General features: G+C 43.9%; 1 protein-coding gene across 1 annotated transcript in view; it reads right to left on the minus strand.

The window, feature by feature from the left end:
• The window catches only part of LOC126252583 (protein yellow-like), a 79744-nt gene that overhangs the window by 22123 nt on the left and 37124 nt on the right, over window positions 1–20497 (minus strand). The window contains exons 4-5 of the mRNA XM_049953483.1: window positions 10912–11091; window positions 3019–3336 (exon numbers count right to left, since the gene is read on the minus strand). Of these exons, the coding sequence (XP_049809440.1) occupies window positions 3019–3336; window positions 10912–11091 (498 nt within the window). The remainder of the gene's footprint in view (window positions 1–3018; window positions 3337–10911; window positions 11092–20497) is intronic.

Here is a 20497-nt window from a genome sequence, read left to right on the forward strand (position 1 = left end):
TAATTCGAAATACTATCTGCGATATCAAAACTGACACAAAGTAAGTATATCTTCTAATAGTGTTGACTCATCTAAGAAAATCAAATTCTGTTTCAGAGGGAAAGCAACAGCTACACTTGATTAATATTTCTACTTCAGAACATAACGCTATTTCTGAAATATATATCCTGTCTTCAAGAAAGATGACTAAATGAACAATCCACTTTTTCTTAGATGTTTTTGGATTTTGCGTGTCACTTAAATGACCGTATAAACTATCCCTATGTTTCCAGACTGAGATTTTCACTCTGCAGAGGAGTGTGCGCTGATTTGAAACTTCCTGGCACATTAAAACTGTGTGCCGGACCTCTGCCTTTAGCGGGCAAGTGCTCTACCAACTGAGCTACCCAAGCACGACTCACGCCCTGTCCCCACAGCTTTACGTCTCCTACCTTCCAAACTTAACAGGCGAAGGTCCCGAGTTCGAATCTCGGTCCGGCACACAGTTTTAATCTGCCAGAAAGTTTCGATCTCTATATTCTCTGGTGAAACAGAAAACTCTTCATCACTGAATTCCTAGTTTTGAAATCTATCACGTGACACATTGAATTTACTGATAAAATGTTTGCCTTATTGTAATTCTAGTCTCGGATCGCAATGTTTTTCTGTAATATGTAAAGGGCACAATTTAAGCGTACATACTGCACATGAAGTTGACAACAGCTGTCTCACTTAGCTCATTACAAATAAACGTAGTGACCCAAGACTGTAATTATAAGAAATCAAATATTTTCGTCATTCCCTGAAAAATTTTTCGTGACTATGTCACAGCTTCTGTTAATGGTAAAATTCGTCTTTTATGTGACATAGCTCCACACCAAATATTGCACGCTGCGAAACTTGTCTACCCGTCAAACATAAGATAGAAGAATTGGTATTAAAATTAAAAGTTTCTTATCGCTTCCTGGAACTTTATAGTTATTGCACTTTTAAATAGCTTTGAGAATATTGAGCAATCGTGACCACATGTTAACTAAGAATTGAAATGTTTTTGCGATTTAACGAACAAAATCTGTAGAATCAGCAGATTAGTAAAGCCAGACAGGAAAGCAATATTGAAGCTGTTCCTGTGACCAAGTGAAGTGGTGCAGCATTTGAGATACGTGATTTGGGTTCTGGGAAGCATGGAGAAAGACGCAAAAAATGCAGAAAATGAGGGTGCAAGGCCTCTTTCAATTTCTTCCTTCAGATTTAAAGCAATTGTCGACACTAAGAGAGGACTTCACAGTGCTTTACAATATGTGATCTTATTGGGGAGAGTGTGAAGAACTGATACACGCAGCGTGTTGTAGTAGTCGCTGGAGGCAAACGCGGATTGACTACTAAATACAACATGAACACGAAATATCCTGGTAATGACTTCCAGAAATAACAAGGACACTTGTCTTCGTATTTTCTGTCTGCACCTAAGGTTATGTAGTGTCGGCCATGCCAAGGGACGCTGAACTCTGACCTATTTACCTTCACTCCCTTGGCTTACCTATTAGGTATTCTTCCCCAGTACTGTAAATTAAGCAGTTGGTTTCACCAGTTCTTACCACTTGTTTCTAATACGACGTAGATTATCAAAACATAGTAATCAAATATAAATCTTACTTCTATAATTGTCCAATCGTAATCTTCTAATCCCATTCGAATATGAAATCATACAGATAATGGTAAAAACTAAAAAGTATTTTTTTTTGTGGCTCGTAATGAACTGTAAACAAATGTGTGAGTATGAGACTATATGAACTGCTTTTAAAGTTTCTTTCCATCTGCAGTTCTGATTTAAATAAACTGTATGAACTTCTCGTGTTACTGTGCCAGTGATTCCTGATTTTAAGTTCATGAAATTGAGTTACCTTCATATTTAAACAGATAAAATCAGTGTTCAAATTAACTCGTTTGTCTACCTTCCTGGCTAGCCTAACATTGCTTGTTCTTGGATTTTGCTCAATTAATTGACTGGTGATCTTGAAATGAACAGACATGTTCTCTGTTACTGGTTATTATTGGGACGTTTAACTAAACAGTGTATCAATAGAAGTTAGGATGCAGGGTGGCCCATGAAACTGTATGTGCGATATTTTCGGATTTAATAAATATTTCAGTTTTTGATCTTTAATTCTGAAAACAAGACATTTCCTACATCACATTCTGTTCTAAAACGTTTCATTTTTGTATAGCGAAGACGACGATGGCATCGACTTTATTTGTCACAAAGTGTGTGTAAGGTAATGTCCAGCAGGTCAGTCGAGCGTTACCTTATACGTGAATATCAGTCTCATTCTCTGAAAGACAGACTTTATCAAATTTCAAACGATGCATTGGTACTTCTCACGACGCAGATGCTAGCAGTTCTTTACTAGATACTGAGCCTAATGGTGGAGCGTTAAGGCACTGGGTTCGCATTGACGAGGAACAGAGTTAAAATTCTGTCCTGTCCATTTCGAATCACCGCCCATTCCGAATCATGTCTCCTGTGATTTTAGAGAATCATCCTCGGAATCGCCGCTATGGTTTCTTCGATATCGATACAGTTGGTTCTTTGACTCATCTGTCCTAACTCTTACTGTGTATCTATTCACCAAACCGTCAATGAGGTGTTAGGCCCTAAACATCCTTTAATGACGTTACATGAAGTTCTTTGAAAGCTGAGTTACCTCTCGTTGTACTCTTACGGCTCTTCTCTTCAATACAGTTCCTAAGCAGTCCAGTCTGAGGTGCATTTACATCTGAGCGCCTTGCACCTAGTTGCCGAGCGACTGTGCTTCTCCCACAGGCAGGCAGAGGCACGCATGTATGTTGCATGCCACTTCCTCCACATATGCGTACGAGTAATTCCATAATTCCATTCATACCTGTGTTCACATTGGGCGCCTCTGCTTGAGTATGGAGCAAGCTACAGCCGCACAGCGACTCACCACAAGGGGCACAAGTGTAAACCCACCTTTAGAGAGCCATATCTGATTAACATTAGGGTAAAAATTGCGTTACCTGTGTCACGGCATCTAGAATGTCACCGTCGCTTGCGTCCAGGATGATCTTTTTGTCCAAGGCAGCTTGGATGTTACTGCAGAAGGCCTGTAAGTAGAGTTTACCATCACAGCGTTTGTCACCCGTCACACCGTACGAGCCATCTCCCATGTAGTACGGGGGACCGCCGGCCGCAAAGTAGAACAGCTCCGGTACTGGGTGTATGTACGGACTGGTGAGGTGTTTGGAGACTCCCATGATGAGGTCAGTCACTGTCAATGTGGAGCCCAGCGAGTCGGAACTGTAGACTACCACACGGCCAGCTGGACACTCCTCCACCTGTGTAGAGAGACAACTTGCCTTGCCTAAATTCTGCTGGTCTGTTACGTGGCTCGCCGGCCGGAGTGGCCGAGCGGTTCTAGGCGCTACCGTCGGGAACCGCGCGACGGCTACGGTCGCAGGTTCGAATCCTGCCTCGGGCATGGATGTGTGTGATGTCCTTAGGTTAGTTAGGTTTAAGTAGTTCTAAGTTCTAGGGGACTGATGACCTCAGCAGTTAAGTCCCGTAGTACTCAGAGCCATTTTGTTACGTGGCATATGCAAGACGTATAACACAAGAAAAATAGTGGAATTCCTTCACGGAAAACAACGCTTTCATCACTTCAAATGGATGCTATGAAAACAGGGCAGGCAGCCCACTGGAGACAGCGATAAAGTGGCTCTCATAGAGACAGAGCCTAGCGACCTAAAGTTACATGCAGCAGGATTTTAGAACACATATTGTGTTCGAACATTATGAATTACCTCGAAGAAAACTGTCTATCGACACACATGCAGCATGGGTTTAGAAAACATTGTTCCTGTGAAACACAGCTAGCTCTTTATTCGCATGAAGTGTTGAGTGCTATTGACACGGGATTTCAGATCGATTCCGTATTTCTGGATTTCCGGATGGCTTATGACACTGCACCACACAAGCGACTTGTAGTGAAATTTCGTGCTTATGGAATATAGTCTCAGTTATGTATTGGATTTGTGATTTCCTGTCAGAGAGGACACACAGGCCGTAGTAACTGACGGAAAGTCATCGAGTAAAACAGAAGTGATTTCTGGCGGTCCCCAAGGTAGGCGCTTTGCTGTTCCTTATCTATATAAAATATTTGGGAGACAATCTGAGCAGCGGTCGTCGGTTGTTTGCAGATGACGCTGTCCTTTATCGACTAATAAAGTCATCAGAAGATCAAAACAAACTGCAAAACGATTTAGAAGAAATATCGGAATGGTTCTAAAAGTGGCAGTTGACCCTAAATAACTAAAAGTGTGAGGTCATCCACATGAGTGCTAAAAGCAACTCGTTAAACTTCGGTTACAAGATAAATCAGTCTAATCCAAAATCCGTAAATTCAATTGAATACCTAGCTATTGCAATTACGAACAACTTAAATAGGAAGAAACACATAGAAAATGTTATGTGGAAGCTTAACCATAGACTGCGTTTTACTGGTAGGACACTTAGAAAATGTAACAGATCTACTAAGGAGACTGCCTATACTACGCTTGTCCGTCCTCTTTCAGAATACTGCTGAGTGGTGTGGGATCCTTATCGGGTAGGACTGACGTAGTACATCGAAGAAGTTCAAAGAAAGGCAGCACGTTACGCATTATCGCGAAATATGGGAAAGAGTGTCACAGAAATAATACAGGATTTGGGTTGGACATCATTAAAAGAAAGGCGTGTTTCCAGAATGAGATTTTCACTCTGCAGCGCAGTGTGCGCTGATATGAAACTTCCTGGCAGATTAAAACTGTGTGTCTGACCGAGACTCGAACTCGGGACCTTTGCCTTTCGCGGGCAAGTGCTTTACCATCTGAGCTACCGAAGCACGACTCACGCCCGGTACTCACAGCTTTACTTCTGCCAGTATCTCGTCTCCTACCTTCCAAACTTTACTTTTCGGTAGCTCAGATGGTAGAGCACTTGCCCGCGAAAGGCAAAGGTCCCGAGTTCGATTCTCGGTCGGGCACACAGTTTTAATCTGCCAGGAAGTTTCATATCAGCGCACACTCCACTGCAGAGTGAAAATCTCATTCTGGAAACATCCCCCAGGCTGTGGCTAAGCCATGTCTCCGCTATATCCTTTCTTTCAGGAGTGCTAGTTCTGCAAGGTTCGCAGGAGAGCTTCTGTAAAGTTTGGAAGGTAGGAGACGAGATACTGGCAGAAGTACAGCTGTGAGTACCGGGCGTGAGTCGTGCTTCGTTAGCTCAGATGGTAGAGCACTTGCCCGCGAAAGGCAAAGGTCCCGAGTTCGAGTCTCGGTCGGGCACACAGTTTTAATCTGCCAGGAAGTTTCATGGCGTGTTTCGTCGCGACGGAATCTTCTCAAGAAATTTCAATCACCAACTTTCTCCTCCGAATGCGGAAATATTTTTTTGACACCGAACTACATAGGGAGGAACGATCACTACGATAAAATAAGGGAAATCACAGCTCGCACGGAAAGGTACAGGTGTTCATTCTTTCCACGCGCTATACGAGTTAGGGATAATATAGAATTTTGAAGGTGGTTTGAAGAACCCACTGCCAGGGACTTGAATGAGATTTGCAAAGTATCCTTGTAGATGTAGATGTACAACGTCACGCGCATTGACCTGTCGTGATAATGAAGATCCGCAGAGACGTGATTCTACACATTGTGTAACAGACGCTTAAGGAGACTGGCCTCACGGGACAGTGCAGTGTGACCGGGATATACGTATACACAAACAAATCTTTATAACGAAAGAACTCGACATTTTAGGTTGCTCGGTCAGTGACAGAGAGCACATATTTCCACATATTGGAGAACTATGCAGTTCCACAAAACCTCCCGACGACATTTTCCAGCAGAATGGTGCCCCATCCCATGACCATAGGGATATTACAACATTTGTCTATGAGATGTTTCCTGACGTAGGATCGGAAGATGGAGAGAAGGGGCTAGGGGGTTCAAATTACCTGGCCACCTCAGACTCCCGATGTGATTCCCCTGGTTTTCAATACATGCGGGTTTCATCGGGGACATTGTTTACAGAACAAGGTTCAAATGGTTCAAATGGCTCTGAGCACTATGGGACTTAACATCTGTGGTCATCAGTCCCCTAGAACTTAGAACTACTTAAACCTAACTAACCTAAGGACATCACACACATCCATGCCCGAGGCAGGATTCGAACCTGCGACCGTGGCGGTCACGCGGTTCCAGACTGCAGCGCCTTTAACCGCACGACCACTTCGGCCGGCCTGGACAGATAAGTTATAAATCTTAACAGGTACTGAAATATAAACAAATGTTTTTGTATAGCTGTAGCTCAGACACCCCATGTATTGCAGAGACAGGTGACTGAGGGAACTTATCTGAGGAGATGACACGCGGATGTTTTCTTGGACGTACACATTCTCACCCGATCGCCTACCAGTAAAAGTGTAATACGATGACTCAAAGGGTCAAAACGGGTCACATAGATCAGAAGTACATCTGCACACTTTTTTATGCTCCTCATGTATAAGACGCACGTCTCCAGAAACCGCTAATTTGCTATATCTATACTGGAGGGAGAGATTAGTGTTTAACGTCCCGTCGACAGCGAGTCCATTAGCGACGGAGCACAAGTTCGGATTACGTTAGGATGCTGAATGAAAAGGGCCGTGGTCTTCCGAAGGAGCTATTCCGTCATTTTATCAACACTAGGAAAATAACGAAACAATTACATACATACATAAACATAGGCCACCTGTAATAGACTAAAATAGGTAATAATTTACATATTTTATAAGCTCCTAGGCACAAGAAAAGTTGGTCGTTTCATCTGTTTACGGACCAGTGTTGGTCTCAGTCACCAGTTTCAGCAATAGTTTAAATAAAAATGCTCACCCTAACGTTGTCGGGCCAAATTATAATGCGTGTACGCTAGTAACTAAAGCATACCAAAGTTTCAAACTTAGCCCTGTTATATGTCAAATTCTGAGTCCTCGATTAGTTAAATGTCGATGATATTACAAACCACATGTTGTGATAAGAATTATGATAGTGCAGAATGTGATTAAATTAATCTGTTAGCAGCTCTGAAATGGAAACGTGCATAGGATACGATGGGAAGAGAACTGTAGTGGAGTATAGCTAGGGGTAACAATCGAGGAGGCTACTTGGTTCATGAGGAGCAGTCTTAATATGAGGGAGGTTGTATGACATGATTCAAAAAACGAAGGCCGGGCTCTTTTCACGTAGAGGAAAATGTGGCAGAGGGCAGAGTTCCCTAATGAGAGGGTAGATGGTTGGAGCTGTATAAGACAGATACGTTCCAGAAATAAGGACCTACATTAGAATGTCTAGGAATGGAAGTATGTTGAAATTACGTTGGAGGAAGACTTATGGGTTTACATACACTCCTGGAAATTGAAATAAGAACACCGTGAATTCATTGTCCCAGGAAGGGGAAACTTTATTTACACATTCCTGGGGTCAGATACATCACATGATCACACTGACAGAACCACAGGCACATAGACACAGGCAACAGAGCATGCACAATGTCGGCACTAGTACAGTGTATATCCACCTTTCGCAGCAATGCAGGCTGCTATTCTCCCATGGAGACGATCGTAGAGATGCTGGATGTAGTCCTGTGGAACGGCTTGCCATGCCATTTCCACCTGGCGCCTCAGTTGGACCAGCGTTCGTGCTGGACGTACAGACCGCGTGAGACGACGCTTCATCCAGTCCCAAACATGCTCAATGGGGGACAGATCCGGAGATCTTGCTGGCCAGGGTAGTTGACTTACACCTTCTAGAGCACGTTGGGTGGCACGGGATACATGCGGACGTGCATTGTCCTGTTGGAACAGCAAGTTCCCTGCCGGTCTAGGAATGGTAGAACGATGGGTTCCCCTCGACGATCACCAGTGGTGTACGGCCAGTGTAGGAGATCGCTCCCCACACCATGATGCCGGGTGTTGGCCCTGTGTGCCTCGGTCGTATGCAGTCCTGATTGTGGCGCTCACCTGCACGGCGCCAAACACGCATACGACCATCATTGGCACCAAGGCAGAAGCGACTCTCATTGCTGAAGACGACACGTCTCCATTCGTCCCTCCATTCACGCCTGTCGCGACACCACTGGAGGCGGGCTGCACGATGTTGGGGCATGAGCGGAAGACGGCCTAACGGTGTGCGGGACCGTAGCCCAGCTTCATGGAGACGGTTGCGAATGGTCCTCGCCGATACCCCAGGAGCAACAGTGTCCCTAATTTGCTGGGAAGTGGCGGTGCGGTCCCCTACGGCACTGCGTAGGATCCTACGGTCTTGGCGTGCATCCGTGCGTCGCTGCGGTCCGGTCCCAGGTCGACGGGCACGTGCACCTTCCGCCGACCACTGGCGACAACATCGATGTACTGTGGAGACCTCACGCCCCACGTGTTGAGCAATTCGGCGGTACGTCCACCCGGCCTCCCGTATGCCCACTATACGCCCTCGCTCAAAGTCCGTCAACTGCACATACGGTTCACGTCGACGCTGTCGCGGCATGCTACCAGTGTTAAAGACTGCGATGGAGCTCCGTATGCCACGGCAAACTGGCTGACACTGACGGCGGCGGTGCACAAATGCTGCGCAGCTAGCGCCATTCGACGGCCAACACCGCGGTTCCTTGTGTGTCCGCTGTGTCGTGCGTGTGATCATTGCTTGTACAGCCCTCTCGCAGTGTCCGGAGCAAGTATAGTGGGTCTGACACACCGGTGTCAATGTGTTCTTTTTTCCATTTCCAGGAGTGTATATACAGCAACCTAGTAGCACTGCATATTAAGCCGATCGTGAGGTTTAAAATTGCAACATGTGTGGGCGTGTTAGGGGGTTCAGTGTGGAATAGAAGAGGGAAAACCTTAACTGCTGATAAGAGACTCGATTAGGACAGTAAGCACAACTGGAAAGCTATATTGGGTGCACGTTGTTCATGAGTTTGATGGAAGTGATAATTCTAGCGAACTGGAGTTTAGGCGTTATTCAAATATGAGATACCAGGTTGAATCAACGATTTGTAGCCGTGGGGTTTACGGTAGCCCTGTTTGACTTGTGAGTGGTTTCAGTAGAACGTTCGAACTGTGAACCTCCTGTTCACCGTAGATAGGAGCGGGTTTCGTATTAATTTCCAGCTGACAGTAAGCATGAGACATCTAATGTGTTAATTAATTAATCAAAAGTGCAGAAAATAGTTATGTTCAAGATGTGAAAGCAGGAGTAGCATGAGCACATTTGAATGATTTGAACAGAAGCTGCTGATTATAACTCTTGTAATTATTGCTCACGTTACGATACGGTTTACCTTAAAGAGCCGTAGCTATTCTTATGACAAAGTTTTTTCGTAACTGTTTATTTTACCCTTCACAAACTATCTTGTTTAATAGTGTGGTATGTGGACAAGAGGGGGATGATTTGGGTGCGTCGCAGTGTAAAGCAATTATAAGATCGTATAAACCACAGAGACTAGGGATGCGCTTGCAGTAATATCGAAGGTGCTGTAATTTGTGTTGTTCATGGTGACAAGTGAGAGACATGTGCATAGCTTTTTAAGTTTGAAACAACAGGCAGTGGTATCTATATTTTATTCATATTTTTATTTATTTATTGATTTGTTAATGTCGTGTTCTCTTATAGACACACCTAACTCAGTCTCTTTTATGGTGTCTACTGCTTATTAGTTGCTGTATCGATGAGATGTCGGTGAACGATGAGGATAAGGGAGTAGTTAAAGTTACTGAGAACTAGAATGTCAAGAGAATAGCCTTCAGCTGGTCGACAGGTAGAACGTGTTGTTATAGAGAAATGAGTAACAGTTGGCCTTCTAGCAGGTCCGTAGAATTCTCTTCACTACTTCGAGCAGTTAAGCACGGGGCGAATTCGATGCCAATCCTGGTGTTTCATAGTGTGTAATAAGTTTGTCATAGATTCGTAGCTGATGGCGATCAAGAATGTTGGTATGGACGGGCTTGATAACAATAAGGGTGGACCCAGTGTGCTACAAACTTTGGAAAGCGGCGCCACGAAGGACATTATCAAGGCGTTGGAATGTCAGTGAGTGGCTTCTGTTGTGAATATCTACAGATTTGCAGATTGGATAGAATCTAAGGTAGTGAGGATTAATGGTAGATGGTAAGTTAGATAGAGGATTTCTGAAATGTGGTTAAGTAAGTTGGAAGCTTCTAGTACCATATAAAGTACAGACATACATTCGTGAACGGTTTGCAGAAAAGTTCCGAAGAAGGAAATAAGTATTAGAGCAGCGCTTTGTTGATATTACTCGGTGCGATTCTTGAACAGGGGTTGTTGCTTGTAGCAAAAACCTTATCTGCTTTAGACGCACGTTCCTAGGATGAGACGGTAGCATATGTTCGTGATTAAATGAAGTAATAACATACTTCGTTTTCACACACGCAATGCTCATACTTATCAAAAATTTGTCCTCGAAAATTCTATATAGTGAAATAATTTTCTCGATGTCTGTCCCTTAGTCTTACAGAAGATATTCTGTACGATCGTAAAATTGTGTGGTCCGTAGAAAAACACGGACTTCGTGCAGTACTGTTCAGCTGCAGATCAACAACAACGTATGGTCTCTTCCACAACTAAAAGTTGCATCTATGGAGGTGCCTGGGGCGTTATTACCTGGCGGGAGTCATTCTTTCTGGTCTTAATAGCTTAACCATGCACAGACATATTACAAGCGTATATTGAGGTAACTTCAGAACACGCCAAGGGAGTTCGTATACAGATGTTTATTAAATTTGCGGTGATGTTAATTGTGAGTAGATCTTAGTGCCTCCGAAAGATTTTTCCATTGTAAAACTAATAACAATTAACATTAGCATATAAATCAAAACTTACCCAAATTATAGCATACTGCGATTCCAAAAATGCGTCCTCTATTATTGTGATATTTACAATCTCGTCAGTGCGCAAGTCGAAGATGATAATTTTCGGTGGACACACATTTTTAGGATTCGTCGTTATTTCCACGACGCCACAGTCGAGGGCGTACAGCGTGTCATCGTCGGACCACGTTTTCTGAAACAAACAGCTAGAACAATATTGTGCTACAGCACCAAAGAAGAAAAACTACAGTGTGGAAAAACAGGCTAGACTCTCGTTATTAAATTCCTTGAGCTAACACAGGTCAGACACTAACATAACTCTAATTTAATGTTTGTTACGTTTACAACTCTCTAGAAAGTCAGACGTTTAAACGTGACTTCACAAAAACTAAAGCAACCACGCACTTATGTTTCACTTTCACTAGCACGAATTTAGATCGTATTGAGCTCTCGCAACTCTACAGAGCCTCGCCACTAATCAACAGCAAACTAGAATCTAAACGTGAAGGCAAATTAGGGACATGATAGTTTCTCGTGAGCCACTGTAGCGTATCGAGTGGCTGAAGTAGGAGAGTTCTGTCAGACAGCTAAACCTCTTACATCACAATTCCGGTACAACATCCATCTTCATTCTGCCCTCCAGATATCATGTCGTTTCAACTCGCTGAGAAGATATCTGGAGATGAACTGGGTCGATAACAATCGTCATCCAGAGTATTATGACGTCACTGTTACACCGCATGGGTTTGACTGGCCAAACGCCTGTATTTTGTTGTAGCACGAACTCATTAAGCTCTTGACATGTGGCTGGTGATATATAAATTAAATACATACGTTGCTCTTTGTGACGAGCGTCTGCATCCACGACGGCCTAGAACCGCAGTAGTGTTTTATCTGTTGCTACCTGAAACAACGATGGGCTGTGGAATGTTCAGCTGTCGTAACCCAACTCGTGAACCGCTTGAATATCGCACGTCACGTCCAGCATTCTCAGATATGGCAACAGAATCTTTTCAACAATTTGTGACGCGATTGGCCGTCGGCCTCTCTCAGGACAATTCCTAAACTGCCAGTTAACCCAAACTTCCGAATCATGTTCGACACCGGTGCGGAGAGAGGATCTCCCTACATTCCTTTAGTGCCTAGTGACTCGCGAAGAGCAGCGATGATAAAACAACTGTAAGAGTAAAGCCCTGTTCATCTTGTCCAGACCGATATCGGCTGTCTGCGACTGTAATGGACACTGGTACACGTGTTCCAGCCCTACGTATCCGGACCAGTACCAGCGTATAATGGCAAATTACGACTGTAACACTGCTAACAACGCGAATCCTGCAGCGTACAATCTGAATATTATTCCTATAAAGGTGGGTATTCATTTTGTTAATAGACTTACGTCTACATGACTACGTACTGAAAGTTTCATTGTACCCGTCCTGTCTATGGTAAATAAAAAGAAAGCGAAACGAAAACAATTATTTTATAAATTTTGTAACACGATCACAGGCTTCGACAAATGTCACACAAAATGGGTACATTTAATGAAAAAAATTGGTAGGATAGATTTTTTTAAACTAAACACTTGACAGCCATTAACAGCAGTCGTACTGTCTCAAAAAAAGCGAAGTTTCAATCTGCTGGAAGTGTTATGGCCAGCGTCTTCAGGATGAAAAATAATTTTCTGGAGGTAAAACAAGAACTGATTAATCATTCGAGCCATTAGTCTGTGAGAATACGGGATTGGGGGGGGGGGGGGGCTAGAATGGAAAGAAAGAGAGTGCAGTGAACACCATCACCCGTCGCTAAATTTCATTGTCTACGGGGAAGCTATTGCTTCATCCACTCATTTCGCCAGATTTGGCACCTTCTGACCATCACACCTTTTAACACCGGAAGAAATTCGTGACTCGCTAACGTTTCTGAGATCAATGAGAAGGTGACTGTATCAACCAATGGGTACTTTTTCTGACATGGTAGGCACATACATTAGAGATGGAATCCGCTTAGTGGGTTAACACTATACAAAGTACACTGATCTGCAAGGAGACTGCGTCGGAACCATAAGTGCAAGTCACTTCAAAATCAGTGTCGTTGGTCGACCATATACTGATCATTACCTGCTGTTGATTTTTGGTGAATTGTATTCATCATCACAAACTCTTTCAATCATTCTAAGAGGATTCTAGACTAGTATCATAGACTAGTTTTACACTGGAATGCGAATGTCCATGTAAGCCATCAAATAACATGATTAAACCTGTCGTAGCGTATAGTTTTCGTGGTGCATTGTTTCCAAGATTTAATGTTCTACAAAGAGTTCAGTGGTGCCTGTCTACAAGCTGTAATGCATGTGCTGAGGCAGCATACTCGTAAATTACGACCTTTGTCTGAAACATTCGCCGATGCGATGCACGCAGAAGCTTCAGCTAACCATTCAGATTATTTCCACTGAATCATCGTGAGGGCAAGACCAAGACCACTGCTGCTGTACCCTATTACATCTTTGCATTAACAATAAAGTAAGTATGGATTATTTGCAGAGGTGCTTGATTTTCAACAACGTTAATGTACACTCTTCTCTAAGAAATTTTTGCTACGTTTAACACTATAACCAACGTCCATCACTGATGGCGGCCTCGCATGCCTCACCAAAGCGTCAAGTTCTTAGGTCCATGCCTATGAATGTTTTTGGGACAACTAACACTTTGCCGTCGCATGACGATTTCACCGTCTTTCAAATCTGGATATCTGAAGATCTGACGAGACTCGTCTTTGACGGCAGACTAGTTTCATAGCTAGCGCCCACATCTCGTGGTCGTGCGGTAGCATTCTCGCTTCCCACGCCCGGGTTCCCGGGTTCGATTCCCGGCGGGGTCAGGGATTTTCTCTGCCTCGTGATGGCTGGGTGTTGTGTGCTGTCCTTAGGTTAGTTAGGTTTAAGTAGTTCTAAGTTCTAGAGGACTTATGACCACAGCAGTTGAGTCCCATAGTGCTCAGAGCCATTTGAACCATCATAGCTAGCGCGTCTTCATTGTCGACATTTGTTCAAGTATCTTCGATCCGAAACATTACCTAACCCTTGTTCGTGTAGGTGTTTCTCTCTGTTCATGTCTGCCGTCCAGTCGGTTTCGCAGAGAGTCAAAAGTACTCCAACGATCACTTCCCTCCCGCTTGTGAGACGGAGATGGTATAAGAATTATTTCAATAAACCGTCATTTCATATTTTAATACTATATTTGCCTGACCAATTACAGTACACAGGGTGTTTCAGATAAAGTGTATAGCTCTGTAACTTAGAAAATAATAGGTGACAGGATTATTTATTGAAAGAAATGTTACACTTTCTGCGGGATCATAAACCTAGTTTATTGAGTTATTTTCCAGAGAGTTACAGCAATGAGATACAATTTTTTAAATAGAACACTAGCTTTTTCTGGTATTTGGCTGATGTACGTAAACCAGCTGTGTACAAATCAATTTAAATCACATTTATATCATGTTTAATTTGGGTGCTAGAAACATTCACAGTCGGCTGTATGCGAATGGATGTTCTGGTTCCGGAATGTTTGTTTGAGTAAGATGTTGAAATGTGTGCCGATGTTCCTGAATGCACAACGCAGTGCTCCTTCTAAAGGACCTGTGCACGGGATGTGACGTCGCCGGCCGGTGTCATGGCGCGTCAAACTTCCTCTGTGCGCTGCTAGATGCCATGTTCGGTTAGACAGCCGACTGTCGCCTTATACCGCCATACACACGGCAGCTCGGACTGCACAAACAAACGGGGTTCAGTGTGCCGTGGATATTGACGTCGAATTTACATGGCATACACATCCGACAAGTGCACTCAAATATTGCTGATGCTCTGCGAATACCGACACGATGCCAATGAGACAGCCATTGCGTATGCCATGAGATTTCCGGGTTGAAGAGTCTAGGCAGCCACATTACCTGGAAGACGGATGGGGTGCCGTTGTCCTCAGGAACGGCACACATGGTCACCCTACATAACATCCGTATATTTATGGCTAAGGAATAGTGTTTATGTCACTGAACCTATAACCACAGATGACTTCAAAGGCCGCATCGAGTAAACTTTTGTTTCCATGGCACCAGCGTCGTTACATTTCGTCTGCTGGTCGTTTAGAAGGATCACTGTGTTGCGCCTTCAGGAATACGGGCACACATTTAAATACCTCACTTGAATCAACATTCCTCCACCAGATCATTCATCTGCACACACCCCTGACACTGACAGTTTCTAGCTCCCAAACTAAACCTGAAAGAATTGTGCTTTAAAATGGATTGAATTTAGCTGGTTTAATGCCTCAGTTATGTGATAAAAAACTAATGTTCTATTTAAGAAATTGTAGTCTGCAGCTCGTGGTCTCGCGGTAGCGTTCTCGCTTCCCGAGCACGGAGTCCCGGGTTCGATTCCCGGCGGGGTCAGGGATTTTTCCTGCCTCGAGATGACTGGGAGTTGTTGTGTCGTCTTCATCATCATCATCATTCATCCCCATTACGGTCGGAGGAAGGCAATGGGTCTCCTGCGTTGCTCCCCTACGCTCTGTAAAGGAGTATGGGACTTATCATCATCTGGTTGGAGTAGCTCTCTGGAAATAATTCCATAAACCATATTCTTAACCCTGAAAAAAGTGTAACGTTCCTTATGTGGACCTATCTCAGTAAATATTCCTGCTGCCCATTATTTTTAGATTACAGAGGTATACACTTTATATGAATCACTTTGTGTAAGATAATCGGATCTTTAGATAATTTAGTTTACAGCCCTCTTTTTCATAAAAAAAGACACAGTATTCTGGATGTTCTTTTGAAAAACGTTCACAATATTCTGTTTTTAATTTGATCGTTGTGAAGTTGTCCCACCAAGAAGCGACGGAAAAATCAGAAACCATGTCATTTTCCTTTGCATCGTGTTTTCATCTGCTTTATGGTTTCCTTGATCATACATCCTGCGAATGAGAAGGAAATAGAGAATTTAAAGCCGAAGACTCTGAAAATACAAAAGAATAGTTCTGCAAAGTTGCCGGTTTTTCTGTCACTCATACAGTACACCGATCTCTTTAGGAAATTTCCAGCTTTTGTGACGGCCTTCGTAGCGACCACACTTCGCTGTAGAAACGGCCTACGAAGTCACCGCCACACTTTTAACAGCGGGCCGACCGGTCCGCTGGAACAGTGAACAGAAAGATGAAAACCCAAACACTCGGATTAAATGAAAGTCGGTACTTATCTTTATTAACGACGATACAGAACACAGTGGTGAACATGGTCTACAGAAATCTGTCTAGTTCGAGTCGGAGCGGCTAGGTCAGCGTCGGCTGACGACAAACAACAACTCTGCTGCGATGAACACACAACTGACTAGGAAGTACACAATTCGGTCGAGTATACAACTGAGCGGCGAATACAGAACTGTCCTAGCGCTCGCGACTCCAGCGCTTAAGAAGCCAGAAGCCAGCGGTGGCGCGCACAGACTTGCGGCGATTTCCTGTATCGCTGGCGCTGCTTATGCGGACGGCGTCCGGACTTTGATGCTGCCAACCTTTTTGGCAGCGGGCTCGGTTGGCATTACTGGCTAGGATATAACACCAGCTTACACCGTATTTATTCTCACTTGTTTTTTCCCCAGACGCAACGTTTTTCAGTTCCTACAGGTGACGTTCATCACGAGAGTATAGTTGGATAGTGAAAGACGAAGTCAAGGCATGTAGTTCTGGACGACCAGTTATGTCACAAGGTTCCTCGCCTCAAATGTCGAATTTTCCAAAATATTTTACGGAATAAAATCATGATACAATAGAATGAGATTCGTCTATCTTGTGAGTACCTTCATGGAAGAATATTTCATGTCCACTATGCTGAAAAAGATTAGGATGAAAAGAAATACTACATCCGTCTATAGCGTATACTATTATCATCGTGCTCTGTCATGACAAATATTTATGCGCATATCTCGTAACCGATTGCCAATGCAAAACAGGACAGAGATGTGTGCTATGTTTCAAATGGCTCTGAGCACTATGGGACTCAACTGCTGTGGTCATCAGTCCCCTAGAACTTAGAACTACTTAAACCTAACTAACCTAAGGACATCACACACATCCATGCCCGAGGCAGGATTCGAACCTGCGAGCGTAGCAGTCACACGGTTCCGGACTGCGCGCCTAGAACCGCGAGACCACCGCGGCCGGCTGTGTGCTATGTATAGTATCTCTGAAAGCGTATAGTGTGTAAAAGACGACGTTTCTCTTTGTCCTCAAATGATTAGGTTTTTCTTTGTTGTGCAAACAATAAGCACAAGAGAAAACATTAGAATTGTTCTTAAGTTATTGTGCAGCAGTGATCATCGGAGTATTTCTGTAAGCCTGTCTTCGTACAACATGGTTCAGGTACCTCGGCTGTTGAGTATAAATGTAATATTAAAAAAACCTTCAGCCGTTTGAATTTTTAAGGTAATATTTTTATACCAACAGTTTCGGTTGGTTACTACGCCATCTTCAGGCGCATATGTAAAAATAACTACAATAGTGAACTAGATAATAAAAGAGGCGGTGCAAAATTTAAGAAACAAATTAATACAGTGGTAATATGTAATAAACTATTAACAGTAAACAAACTGTACATTGTATGGAATCAAAAAATAATTTGATAAAGAATAAGACGAGATTACAGTGTATGAATATAAACTATGGAACAATGTGCAAGGGGCCGCGTGGTCTTACGCACCTTGCCACGGTTTGCGCGGCTCTCTCCAGTCGGAGGTTCGAGCCCTCCCTCGGGCATGGGTGTGCGTTGCACTTAGCGTAAGTTAGTTTAAGTTAGATTAAGGAGTGTGTAAGCGTAGGGACCGATGATCTCAGCAATTTGGTCCCATAGGAACTTACCACAAATTTCCAAAATGCGTAAATATACAGGCCGGAGAAAAATTGTGTCACGAAATTTTAACCTTGGATAGCTGATGCCAATAGGAACCAAAATTACTAACGTTGTGTAGGTCGACAACGCACCATTTTTAAACTAAGGGAACATGGCGCTACGCTCTCCAAGTGGCCATGAGATTTCCCTGTTGCCAGATGATCTGGACAAAGAATCACAGCGTATGTTGTACCTGCCAGAGATCGCGATGTTTTCAAGGCGACCCGCTCGCTCAGTGGTAGCGCGCCAGACTTCCACTCTAGGGACCAGAGGGCGAATCCGCCGGGACCCCGACACATCCATTGTAGTTTCATGATAAGACGTACTGGGGACAAAGCCATCAATAGCTGTTAGTTCGCGTACAGAAAGTCTTTTGCAAATTTTTATGTAGCTACAGCATTGTTTACTTAAAGCAGGTACTCGAGGTGCTCGAACACACAATATATGCGCCATATCATTGTGAAGTGAACCTAATGATTGGAGGTCAGAATTACGTATCATTCGTAGATAGCTACGACAGACAACGTTCTCTGGAGGCAAAAACATCTCAGAGACATTATGAATAACAAAAACAAAACTGAACACTCAATACACATTCAAATTATCATAAAACATTAACAATTAAAAAGTCGAGCTGATGAGGTGTTTCCAAAATCCGCAAAGCCGCATGAAGGTGCTTTATTCCCAACTACCGGTTCTTCCGGTTTGTAATAGCTACATTTCCGTACTGTAGATCAACAATATCGAAATTCCAGCTTTCGGAAAGTTGTCCACGTTACAAGCCAAATCACAGCCTCCACGGGCTTCTTACATTACATCGGCCTGTTAGCTATAGATGCAGAAGTGAGCACAATACACGGGATTTTAAGTTTTATTGATACGGTTTATGCAGCTGGTGTATACCGGATATTATAATATATTCTATGAGGTATTGTCCGGCCTGCCACATTACACAGTAATACTTTGTAGATTTTCACAAACAGTTTTTGGTGTGCTCAATTTTATTATGACAGCCTACCAATGTGGTTTGATTCTTATCGGAAGCTGGGACTCCGCAGTTGTCCATACACAGTGTGGAAATGTAACTGTTACAAGCCTGAAGATGCACCTATACTGAAGTGAAACCCGTAGTTGCAAATAAAGTACTTTCATAGAGTTTCGTGATTTTCTGAAAGGCTTCACCATTCCTGACTTTTGTTACAGTGTTTATGTAATTTTGAATGGTTATTAAGTGCTGAGTATTGTTCTCATATGACAAATAATACTATGTCATGCTAATGTCAAATGCCGTAAATAAATTGAAGCAAAACAATGACAGTTGTACATTGATGAGTAGAGCATTTTTATGCTGTCGTGTAATAGTAAAATGTAATGTAATTTATCGGATGTCAGCCCCACGTTAACTGCCTGTATCATCGCGTATCATGTACACTATTGTTCGTGAGTGGTGAAACATTCAGAAGCATTTATCTCAAAACGCCACGATATGAGGATGAACAGAACAGCGAAACCATTATAAGTAATTTAAATGCAGGCGAAATGGCATACACGTAGGGCCAACAGCGCCCTCTTTGGCGCGACCGGACACATCTACGTTACGCGATGCTCCGTTGGTGCGTAGCCGTCATACGAAGTGGAAACGTGTAACGAAGTGCCGACATGCCTTGCCGACAGCACAGGGTGGAATATCGGCATGTGAGGATGTGAAACGGGGCAGAATGTTTCGCCTGCGGGAATCGGGTCTGTCGTTCCGTGAAGCATATGGCACGTTGCTTAATCAGTGAGACGTACATAGAACCACTGGAGAGAAGAGGGCCTTACACAGCGCCGACAGGGTACTAGATAAAAAACTACGGTCAAAGCTCGTGATGACCGCCACCGTGTCCTCTTGGCCATAACAGACAGAACACCCGCGGCGTTGGAGAACTGCAACTGCAACGAGTGTGGACGGGTGTGGACCGTTCGACACACTCTTCTGTGGGCTAGACTGGTGGCACGCAAGCCACTGTGTCGGCTTCCCATTTGTTCTACAGTGATGGTCGCACAGGCCTTCGACGGCGCCGCCGTGAACGCAATCGGACGGAGTGTATTGGTGAGCGCCATAGCGTACAAACGCCGGGTATGATGGTTTGGGGCATCATTGCCTGTATCACTCGATCTCGCCTCTTACATCTTGAGGGCAATCTTAACAGCTATTGCTACAGCAGGAAGGCTTTACAGCCCTAGGCACCGCACCTCCTGCAGGCCGTTCCGCATGCCATATTTCAGCAGGACAACGCCCTGCCGTATGTTACGAGCAATGAGAAGGCTTCTTCGAATAACGACGGGTACCACTGTTTCCAGTAACGCCGCTCGTCGAACATGTCTGGAATATGGACCGTTGACAGTTTGTTCGTTCAGGTCCTCCTGCAGCCACAGTTGATGCTTTGTGGATGCGCCTACAGATCGCGTGGCAGAGTATTCCCCAGCAGCATATTCAGGCACTCTTCGATCCCGTGACATGACGTCTAGCGGCACTGATGGCTGGACATGAAGCCGGTACTCCGTACTGGATTTCTACAGTCCTAGTGCATTTACGGGTCTGTAATGCTAATTACTTCTGTAGTGTCATGACCCTAACTGATGGAATAAATTTAATTGTGATCACATCTCTCGGCCTTGGT

Source organism: Schistocerca nitens, chromosome 4, assembly GCF_023898315.1.
Source record: "Schistocerca nitens isolate TAMUIC-IGC-003100 chromosome 4, iqSchNite1.1, whole genome shotgun sequence".
NCBI classification, from domain to species: domain Eukaryota; kingdom Metazoa; phylum Arthropoda; class Insecta; order Orthoptera; family Acrididae; genus Schistocerca; species Schistocerca nitens.